Source organism: Arvicanthis niloticus, chromosome 26 (assembly GCF_011762505.2).
Source record: "Arvicanthis niloticus isolate mArvNil1 chromosome 26, mArvNil1.pat.X, whole genome shotgun sequence".
Classification (NCBI taxonomy): Eukaryota; Metazoa; Chordata; class Mammalia; order Rodentia; family Muridae; genus Arvicanthis; species Arvicanthis niloticus.
Genome location: NC_133434.1, coordinates 36,714,867 through 36,726,501, shown reverse-complemented (window position 1 = coordinate 36,726,501; position 11,635 = coordinate 36,714,867). Strand labels below are relative to the sequence as shown.

Here is an 11,635-nt window from a genome sequence, read left to right as displayed (position 1 = left end):
TCTTAATCACTGAGCCATGTCTCCAGCCCCGGAACCTGCATTTTTTTTTTTTCTGAATATTCTCTCTTTCTTTGTATTTGCCAAAAGGCCAATGCTGAGGCTATAAACACGAGGCCCACGCTAAACACGAGGCCCACGCTAAACACGAGGCCCACGCTGCCCAGATTTGTTGTGCAGACACATGAACTATTGAGCTATTTGATCAACTCAAGTCTTACAGAATGATAGCATAAAACAATATTTGTTTATTTTGATGCTGGTAAATTAAAGGAGAAGTTGGTAGACTAAACCTAGAGTCTTTTTTGGGGGGAGGGGCAAGGTAGACAGTGTCTCATGTGACCCAGGTTAGGTCTGGGACTTGCTAGGTAGCTGAGGATGGCCTTCTGAGCCTCCTACCTTCATTTGGTCAGTGCATGCCACACTATACCTATTTATGTGCTGGTGAGTTTATTATTTTAAAAAGATCTATCTTATTTATCATCATCATCATCATTTTAGTTTTTCAAGACAGGGTTTCTCTGTGTAGCCCTGGCTGTCTTGGAACTCACTCTGTAGACCAGGGTTGGTCTCCAACTCGGGGATTTGCCTGCTTCTGCCTCCCGAGCACTGACATTAAAGGTGTGTGCCTGATTTTATTTTTAATGTTTGTGTGTGTGTGTGTTTGTGTATGTACACGGGAGCACAAGTATCCTCAGAGGCCAGAGGCGTCGTATTCACCACAGCTGGAGCTTCCAGGTGGTTGTGAGCTGCCCAAACATGAATGCAAGGAACCCAACTGGGGTTTTGCTAAAGCAAGAAACATTCTCAACTTCTGAGCTACCTGTCCAGGCTACTTGAAACTTGTATTTATATTTGTCAAAAGGTTTAGAAAGCCAGGTAGTGGTGGCACACGCCTGTAATCCCAGCACTTGGGAGGCAAAGGCAGGCGGATTTCTGAGTTCGAGGCCAGCCTGGTCTACAGTGAGTTCCAGGACAGCCAGGGCTACACAGAGAAACCCTGTCTCGAATAAACCAAAAAAGGCTTAGAAAACGAAAACGAGGATATGAGATTGGTTATATTTAGGTCGGCTGACCCATTAATTAGACTTCAATAATAGGCTTCGCCGATTTACACCACCTCTTCAGCACGGAGTACTCAGAATCTTACCTCCATTTTAGTAGAATTAAAATAGAAAAATCATCTCAGTTTGGTTTAAGGAGTCTCTTGACAAGTTTCCTTTCCTTTTGAGACTGGGTTCACAAAGTATCCCTGGCTGTGTAGACCGAGCTGCCTTTGAATGTGTAAGCATCAGCCTGCCTCTGCTTCTTGTATTGGAATTAAAACTGTGTATGTACTCCTGGCTCATGACCAATGCAGCGTTCTGTTACTCTATTCCGCCTGGCCTCAGGACACGAAAAGGGCGCCTTTTCTTATTTATTCTGTACTTTTGTCTGGGTCAAAATGACCCAGCCCAAGGGAGGAGAAGAGTCGACATAAACAGGCCAAGCAGCCCCACGCAAAGGCACCATGACCTGCGTGCAAGAACCTCCTCTAGCATCCACCTGGACCCCGCTGACCAGCAGAGGGCGCCCGGAGAGCCTCCCTTTAACCCCGCCCCAGACCCAGTGCGCCGCGCCTCCCGTGACGTATTTCCGCGTCATCTGCCGCCGAGGCTAGTCCCCATTGGCTGTTGGCGGAGCGACGGGGAAGCTCTGCAGCCTCCCGTGGGGGCGGGGCTTGCCCATGTCCCCGCCCTTCCCTCCAGTCCCTCACCGGGACGTCTGTGCGCCGCGTCTCCGAGCGCCGTAGCAGGGGTGGCCGCACTTTCTCCGGGCTGGGGCTGTAGCTGAGTTGTGGGGAGTGCGCAGGGAGGCCGGCCGAGCCCAGGGAACGCGAGTGCTGAGGCGAGAGTCCCGGGCCGGCGGGCGGGCGAGCGCGCGCAGCTGGTTCTCCGCGTGGGTTGGGCGGAGGGTCCCAGGAGCGCGGCGCTGCGAAGAGCCGCCCCGACTCCGGGTCAGAGCCGAGGGAGGAAGCGAGAAGCGGCCTCGCGCTCCCTGCTGAGTTTCCCGTCTGCAAGATGCCCAAGAAGAAGCCGACGCCCATCCAGCTGAACCCGGCCCCCGATGGCTCGGCGGTTAACGGGACCAGCTCGGCCGAGTGAGTACCGGGAGTGGCCGGGAGGCCGCCACCGCCGGGCTAGGCTTCGTCACGTACGGCCCGGCTGGCGGGGGGCGAGGAACTCCGACTGCCGGGCTATCGGTGACTAAGCACTGATTGTGTGCCTGACTCACATCGACCGTGCACCCTGCAAGTCCGGATCCCCCCTCTTTCCCAACGGGGTCTGATGACCCTGGCTATCGACATCAGTCTTCGCCCAAGAAAACGAAACCTAATGCGTCCTCCCCCCCGGGTCCCCCAGGTATTGCCTAAAGGGCATACTCTGGGATTCTGGCCTGTAACAAGACGCAGAGCAAATTCAGGTCGCTTCTTATTAGCCTTTGAGACCTCCTCGGGGTCTGAGTGTGGACTTGGGATGGGTGATCCCCATTTACTTTTGGTGCCTGACACCTGTGGGGCCTTGTGGCCAGTTGATCGCCTGGCCAGCGGGGGCGTGTGTTCACAGATTTTCCCCATGGCATTTCCCTGGCTCACGTTGGGGACTCCCTATCCATAGCCTTTTTCTTGAAAAGTACCTTGCACGAGGGACAAGTCTCTCCTCGTCTGAGCGGTCTGAGCGTTCGTGCAACAGTTCATCCCCCTCACGGGTTATTCTCTCGGCTTTGCTTAGTTGACCGCGAGCCGGAAATTGACTTGAGGCATAAGAGCGATGACCGGGGAAACCAAACCAAAGGTTGCTCGATACAGACAGACCAGAGTTTATTTCCTAAGGTGGGATTCTGAGCCCACCTGTTGGGTTCCTTCTTCATCTTTTCCTGACGTCAGGAGACTTGAGAGGTACCTGATAAAATGAAAGTAGCTTCGGGCATTCTGCCCTTTGGAGATTATTGTAATCCCCCTTTCCCTAGATTTTAATAACTCAGGACCTGTTGGTATGGTGAGTTTCATTGATACCTGCAGGGCTGGTAGTGATGGACTTGTGTGAGCTTAGCCAGATTATTAAGACCTGCTTCAAACACATCTCTTCTTTAGGTCCTTGACGTTGCCCTTGGTGTTGGATTTGTAACATACGTCTTTGAACAGCATTGTTAGCGGTTTTTCAGTTTGTATGTCCAGCAGTAAAACATAGCAAGCCCCCTCCCCCCCCCCCCTTTAAAGGCAAGGTATTCTTCAGCCACTCTTTTTGTGAGAGGGCAGAGTAGGGTGGGAAGGGTCTCTCTATGTGTAACCCAGCTGGCATGGAATTAGCACAAGCTTGTTTTTTTTTTTTTTTAATCATTTATTTTATTTATTTACGTTCCAATTGTTGGTCCTCCCACAGTTCCTCATCCCATTCCTCCTCCCCCTTGCCTCTTTGAGCATGCTCCCCAACCCCCACCAGACCTCCTCATTCCCTGGAACCTCAAATCTCTCTCAAGGATTAAGCTCATTCTTTCCTACTGAGACCAGACCAGGAATTCCTCTGTTGTGTATGTGCCAGGGGCCTCAGACCAGCCTGTGTATGTTCCTGATTGGTGGCTCAGTCTCTGAGAGCTCCCTGGGGTCTGGGTTAGTTGAGACTGCTGGTCTCCCCTTCAGCTTCTTTAATTCTTCCCCTAATTCAACTTCAGTACAATTTTTTTTTAAAGATTTTTTTTTTTTTAATACAAATACACTGCAGCTGTCTTCAGACACTCTAGAAGAGGACATCGGATCCCACTACAGATGGTTGTGAGCCACCTTGTGGTTGCTGGGAATTGAACTCAGGACTTCTGGCAGAGAAGTCAGTGCTCTTAACCCCTGAGCCATCTCTCCAGCTCCAGCCCAGTGGTTTTTAATAATGCATGTGTGCGTGTGTCTGCATGGGTGTGTGCACAGGTGCCCTTGGATACCGGAGCTGTCCGATTCCCTGGGTTAAAGGTAGTTGTGAGCCATGAGTGCTGGAAACTGGACTCTAGCCCCCTGCCCCCTGCCCCCTGCAAAAACAGTAAGGGCTCCTAACTTTTCAAACTGCTGGGCCATCTTTCCAGCCCTTAGGATAAGTTTTGTTCTCTGTAGATTGTTGTCAAAGGTTAGGGCCTTTATCTACCTTCAAATCTTTGGTTTGGAAAGTGGAAATACCTGTTGTCATTCTCTTGTTCATTTTGACATTGTAGCTGTACTCCTGCAAAGGGAAGGTAGATTCATGAAAAGAACTGAACAGGGTGCCGGAGGAAAGGCTCTGTAACAGTGCTTGCTGTGCAAACCTGATAGATGCCCTGAGTTCAGTCCCCAACCCCGGCAAGTGGATGTGAGAATCAGCTCCTGAAAGTTAGCCTCTGACTTCCACACAAATACTGTGGGATGTCCATGTCCACACTCACACATAAAAAGACAGTAATTTTTTTTTTTTTTTTTAAATTCTTGTTTGTTTGTTTGTGGGTAGGGTCTCCTCACTAAGTGGTTGTAGTTGTCCTGGAACTCACTTTATAGACCAGGCTAGCCTCTAGCTTGCTAGGTTCATCTGCCTCTGCCTCCCAAGTGCTAGGATTAAAGGCAAATGCTACCACTGTTTTAGTGTTTTTGTTTGTTTGTTTGTTTGTTTGTTAAGAAACAGAATCAGGAATATAAGAGGAAACTACATCTGAGTTGATGGCAGAAAATTTTGGGTGGGATTATGAGGTTCTTAACAGTGGTTTGCTTTCAGAGATTGCTGTATCGTGCTGGATTTGAAGCCTGGTTCTGTTACTTGTAGTTTTGTGAGCCTGGAAAAGTCTCTTATGTTCTCTGGGCGTAGGCTTATTTGTTTATTTTTATCAGGACAAGTAGTTCTAATGATAGAACTAACTTATAGTAGTTGTGATTAAATGAGCCTTCCCAACAGTCCACCTCTGGGGCTTTGTGTTGGTTGTTGAGAAGGCTGGTAGGCCTTGACAGGCGGGTGGCTGTGTTACGATGCCTCTGGACAAACAACCTTTTAGCTTAGTTTTCTGTGCAATCTGCATCTACCTCCATGACTCATGACTGGGTGACAGTAGGAGACATTTCTGTGTAGGCTGCTGGAGACAAACAGGGTCTGTCCCCTTGTTTCCTAGCGCTAATTGGGGCTGGGGGGGGGGGGGACAGTGGCTGTCCACCTCTTCATGTCACCCTGGGGCATGACAGGAGAGGACAAGCCTCTCCTATCTTGGGCTGTCAGAAGAAAGAACCCTTGTGCTTCTGATCTTTGTCCTTATACCATGACTGATTTCAAACATGAGACACTGAGGTAAGGAAGAGGAAGAAGAAAATACCCAGCAATGAGTGAAGAATTGTTGGTATCAAACTGTCAAGGTTGCTTTTCCCCTGGTGCTTTGAGTGCTTGCTGTTAACATAGCACTTACTCATTCAAGGAAGAAGCTAGTAATATGGGCCCTGCAGTTTATGTAAGTTTTAGGGGCCCCTGAGGGGGAAGTGTAGAAGTATCTTTCTTACTTTAAAACAGGGAGCAGATTGCTAGACTCCTAACTGTTGTAATGAAATGAATTAGAAACAAGGTTGCATCAGCTCATCATGCCGGGCTGAGGAGCTCCGAGGAAGCCGCCTGCCTATGCCCCTCTCCCTGCCTGTGCCCGGACCCCTCCCTTCTCTAACCACATTTCCTGCGGCTTCTTTCTCCTGCCCTCTTTCGCTTCCTCCAGAGATGGGTTGTACTCCTCCCTGCCCTTTGCACATGCTGTTCCCTTCGTAGTTATTCTCTCTCCTTTTTCTTTTCCTCAGTAGGGAAGAAGCTGTTGTCACCTTTGTTCTCACAGTCCACCAGAAGTATGTCCCTTCCTTGTGTCTCCTCACATTTTAAGGAGATGCACTTACCATTGTGATTTTTGTATTTTGTTCGTTTGTTTTCGTTTTGTTTTAGTACTAGGATTGAACTAAGGGTCCTGCATACACATTTAGATCCAGTTCCAATCCTACAGTTTTTTTTTTTTTTTTTTTTTTAACCTAGGAATTGAAAAGTCCTTTACACTTGTCTTAGGGATTCCATTGCTATGAAGAGACACCATGATCAAGGCAACTCTTATAAAGGCAAACATTTGATTGGGGCTGGCTTACAGTGTCAGAGGTTTAGTCCATTATCATCACAGCACAGGAAACATGGCAGCATGCAGGCAGACATGGTGCTGGAGAAGAAGCTGAGGGTTCTCCATCTCCATCTGAAGGCAGCTAGGAGGAAGCTCTTTTCTGCCTTGGGGTAGAGGCTGAGCAAGGAGGAAACGCCAAAGCTCACCCTCACAGTGACACACTTCCTCCAACAAGGCCACACCTCCTAACAGTCCCACTCCCTATGGGCCGAGCATATTGAAACCACCACAACACCATAAACATTAAGCACTGGGCTTCTTTTTTTGACTGAACACTCTAAGCAGAAACTAGAATAGTACCTGGGACATCAAAGTTATCCAGTTGTTGAGTGAACCAGAGTCAGTAAGATTTCTAATATAAGTAGGTGTGGTTGAGTTTTTAATCACAGAGGCAAAGGCAGACGCAGGTGATTTCTGTGATTAGAGGCCAGCCTGGTCTACAGAATGAGTTCTAGGACAGCCAGGGCTACACAGAGTAACCCTATCTCAAAAATCCAATATAAAACAAAAAGCAAAACAATGTGTTTCTAATATATTTATACAATGTGTTTAATAAATTTAATAAACCTTTTTTAGACAAGGTCTCAATATAGTCTTGGCTGTTGTGAAACTAACAATATAGATCAGGGTAGCCCTAAACTCAAAGAGATCTGCCTGCTTCTCTTCAGTGTTGGGATTAAAAGTCAGTGCCTCTGTATCCAACCTTTATTTTTTATGTATATTTTCTATTACATTTTAATTTATTTATTACTTTTCTTTATATTTAAATGGGAATTTGAAGAAAATAAGAAATGCAGGAATACTTCATAGACCAGTTTACACAATAAAATAAGCAATTAATTACATATTCTTTTATAAATATTAACTAGCTCTAGAAACAAGTTCTATGATACGGCAGTTATGAGTAGACAAACATTCATAAAATTTATAAAAAAAAAAAAAGGTCAAAAGGCACAATACATATAACCATGTCACCGTGGTTGCTAACTGCACCCAGCTTTACGACTGCAGGTAGCAGAAGTATTCCGATGGGCAATCTCAGACTGGAGGCAGCCATTCAGAATGTGCCAGGTTACTGTATTGCATGCAGTTACTGTAGTGGCTAAGATTTTGAGAAACCTGTGTTTTCACAAGGCAGCCGTGGATGTTGAGTGCAGAAGAGTCAGCTTTTTTCGAAAGTACAGAAAACCAATGAGAACTATTTTAAGTGATTACAAAATGTGGCATCTATTGTAAAAAAGGTAAGCATGTTTATCACAGCAGGCTTTGGGAGAAAAATCATTGCCGGTGTTTTAAAATAGTGAAAGAAACAGATGAAAACAAAAACAAAACTGAGAAAATAAATATGAAAGAAAAGTACCCTTAAAACCTCTTTAATGGGATCAGGACAGGTGTGTTCTGTGACTCGGTGCTGTTGACCCGAGTCATCACCAGTGCTTCGCTTTCCTTAGAAATAGTCACGTTTATTTCTGCATCAGGATACTCTGAAATTTGTGATTGTATATACATTTTTATATCTAACATTTTGTGTGTGTGTGTGCATGTGTGTGCGTGCGTGTGCGGGGGGTCAAGGGACAGCTTTTGTGAGTCTCCTTTTTTACCTTATGGGGTTCCAGGTTGTTATGCCTGGTGCTGAGTGCCCTTGCCTGAGAATCCTTTAATTTATTTATTTATTTATTTATTTATTTATTTATTTATTTATGGCTCTCTGTATTTTCTTTTTAAAGATTTTTTTTTTTTTTTTTTTTTTTTTTTGAATACACTGTTACTGTCTTCAGACACACCAGAAGAGGCCGTCAGATCCCATTACAGATGGTTGTGAGCCACCATGTGGTTGCTAGGAACTGAACTCAGGACCTCTGGAAGAGTAGTCAGTGCTCTTAACCACTGAGCCATCTCTCCAGCCCTCCCTGTGTTTTCTTTAAAACAATATTTTTAATCTTTTTGAGAAACCTTGAGGAGAAACCTGTGTTCTGAGTAGAAATTGAAGCGCTGACGGTCAGGCATCTCCCAGGACTTAACATCTTATTTGATGATAGGCGGTCCCTTCTATGAAATACAAGGATAGATAAGGATAGTTTCCTTATCTATAAAGTGGGATGTTAATGGTTTGCTCTGACCAACCTGGCCTGACCTGGTCAGAGCTTCAGGTTTTTTCCACTGTCTCCGTTACTCTGGGCTTCAGAGTCCTCTGTGCTATAGGTTAGGCACAGCTTCATCTTAGAGTGACTGCTACTTGAACTTCCCCTCCGTTCTCTAACCCTTTATTTTGCCTTTGTTTGTTTGTGTTGCTGGCCACTAATATTGCATAGCACATGTCTGTCTGTCCTCTGCCCTCACTAAAATACAGACTTTATCATGGTTGGGCCTTTGCTTTGTCCTTACATAGCTTGTAGAACAGCATCTGGCACATAGTAGGTACTCAGTAATCATCTGCTGATTAGGTGGTTGGACAGTTTCAACCTTAATTATTAAGCTAGGCATGGTGGCACATGCTTTTAGTCCAGTGCTTTGGAGGCAGAGATAGGCAGACCACTATGAATTTGAGGCCAGCGTGGTCTGAATAGCAGTTCCAGGCCTGCTTGGGATGGATAGTGAGACCCTGCCTCAAAAGTAGGGGGCTAGAGAGATAGCTCAGTAGTTGAGAGCATATGACTGCCTTTCCAGAGGACCCACATGGTGACTCACAACCATCTCTAACTTCAATCCCAAGAGATGCATCATCATCTGGCCTCTATGGGCGCTGCATGTATGTGATACACAGACATACATTCAGGCAAAATACTATACACATACAAATAATAAATGTTCAAAAATATTAAAAACAAAACAACAAGCAAAAGAACTTAGTAATTGAATTAGGGTTGTATTCTGTGGTTTTAGCAGTCCTGGAAGGTTTATAAGGAGCATACAGGTCTGAGTCTTGTGGTTACAGATAGGTCACTACTGTGTCTACTTTGTGTCCTTGTACCATGATTACTTGGAGATTCTGAGTTGGTTTTGCATTGAATTTTGAACTTAGATGCTTCCTTTGATTTATTAAAGCAATAACTAATACTGTTGTCCTTTAGAACAGCTCAGGTGAAAAGTAAGGTCTTCTGAGGTGTGTGTCCTTGAGAAGAATGATTCTGCTGTTTTAGCAGACACAGAAGTGGTAAAGAGACTCTTAAATTACAGCCTGGGAGGGGATGTGGCTTACCTGGTGATGCTTGCCTAGCATTCAGAATCCCTTGGGCAAACCCAAGCACTGAATAGACTGGACAGAGTACTTGGAAGAAAAGGCTTAAGAGAATTAGGAGCTACTGGTCATCTGTAGCTTTGCAGTTTGAGGTCAGCCTGGGCTACATGAGATCCTGTGCCATGGGACACAACATTTTATTACTCTCATGTATTGATGCACCTTTAAAAGAAAGAGAATACTAACATAGAATAGCTGATAGCCCTTGCTTACTATATATTCTATCTGATTTTCCTGTTTTCCAAGTTGACCTATCTGTGCTATGCTGAAGTTGTGCCTTTACTGCCTTCACTTTGCTCCTAGCACACTGCTCCTTATCTGTCTGGTCGGGCTCACAGACCCTTTAACATCCTCCTCCGCTTTTCTGCAAGGTTGATTGGTAGTCTTTTCTCAGTTTGTGGTGCTGAGGTTCAAACCTAGGGTGTTACTCAGCTCTGCCTCTAAGCTGTACCCCCAGCCCAGTGACACAAGTGCACACTTACTTTTTCCCCCAGTTCCAGAGATCAAGTCCAGTGCCACACACGCACGCACGCACGCACGCGCGCTACATATCTGCTGTACCATCAACTTCTATCTCTAGTCTACCTTCGGTGTCCAGTACCTGTGCTAAATAAATGAAGGGATTCAAGGGAAGCACCCAAGTTCACAGGTCCCGTCTGTAATGTCTGTCTCTATTCCTCTCCCACTTTTTCTTGTTTGCAAAAATTCCCAATAAGATTACAATACCCAGAGAACAAAATTTATTCTGAGGCTTATGCTAGTTTTAATTGTCAACTCCTTTTGATTTTTCTTATTTTTAACTCCCTTTTTGCTTTTGGTGTGTATTGTGTAATAAATGTCATGTGCAATCTTTTTGTGGGTCAGACCCAGGGGTTCCCATGCTAGGCAAGCATTCCATCTATGAGCTACATCCTCAATTTTTATTTTTTACTTTTAAATTTTCTATTTATTAATATTTTCTATTTAATTAATTATTTTGTTTGAGGCAGAGTTTTTCTGTGTATCCCTGGCTGTTCTGGAACTCACTCTGTAGACCAGGATGGCTTCAGACTTAGAAATCCCCCTGCCTCTGCCTTTCAACTACTGGAATTAAAGGTGTTTACCACCATGCCCAGCTTATTTGTACATTTTATGTGTATTGGTGTTTTTGTCTACATATTTTTCTGTGAACTACAAGTATGCCTGGTGTCCTCTGAGGCCAGAAGAAGGCATCTTCTGTGACTGCAGTTACAAATGGTTGTGAGCCATTGTGTGGGTGCTGGGAATTGAACCTTTGTCCTTTGGAAGAGCAGACAGTATTATTAAAAACTACAGAGCTCCTCTCCTGCTCCTTTTTGGTTTTTCGAGACAGGGTTTCTCTGTGTAGCCCTGGCTGTCCTGGAGCTCACTCTGTAGACCAGGCTGGCCTTGAACTCAGAAATCCGCCTGCCTCCAAGTGCTGGGATTAAAGGCATGCGACATCATGCTCTTTTTTAAATGTTTATATTTTGAGACAGGGTCTCACTAAGTGACTCAGGCTGACCTTGAATTCACTCTAGGGCTGGAAGCTCTTAAATTCATGAGCCTCCTGCCTCAGCCTCCTGAATAACTGGGGATACAGGTCTGTACCACCAGACTTAATTTCAGTGTTATTATTTTTAATGGATTATTTAATGCACATTTTTATACGTATTACTAACATCATACAATTTTTTATTTACATTCTTTTCTCCTTCACCTGATTGTGAAACACCTGTGCGAGCTTCTGGGTTGACCGTACTAATGAGGGGTAGTCTGTTATCAGTAGAATTAAGAAGACCAAGCCTGACTTGTGCTGCATGTGTGATTCCCAGCTACTCAGGAGTGTGCGGTAGGTAGGAGACTGGCTTAAGCTCATAGAAGACTAGTCTGGGTATTTCATGACATCCTATCAAAGGAAACAGGACAGCCACAGCCACAAGTATGGATGGAACCATCACAGAACACAGGGACAAAGGGTAGGAATAAGAGACAAAGACAGGAGATAGAGGACTAAGGAAAGGGGGAGAGGGCAAGGGATGTTTGCCTGAGAGGGACTGTTAGCCACTGAATGGACAGAAGACAGATGTGGTCTGTAGGAAAGTGGCAGCTAATAAAGAGGGGAGCCGTGTTTACTTTTATTAGGGGATGTTAATTAGGGCAGCCTTTCAGAAAGGGGTTCTTGATTGCTGGACTTCAATCCTTTGATAGCTGGGCCTTGGT

General features: G+C 45.4%; 1 protein-coding gene across 1 annotated transcript in view; it reads left to right on the top strand.

Annotated features, from left to right (window-relative positions):
* The first annotated feature begins 1,743 nt into the window (after positions 1-1,743).
* The window catches only part of Map2k1 (mitogen-activated protein kinase kinase 1), a 66,373-nt gene continuing 56,481 nt past the window's right edge, over positions 1,744-11,635 (top strand). The window contains exon 1 of the mRNA XM_076925750.1: positions 1,744-2,137. Within this exon, the coding sequence (XP_076781865.1) occupies positions 2,058-2,137 (80 nt within the window). The 5' untranslated portion in view covers positions 1,744-2,057. The remainder of the gene's footprint in view (positions 2,138-11,635) is intronic.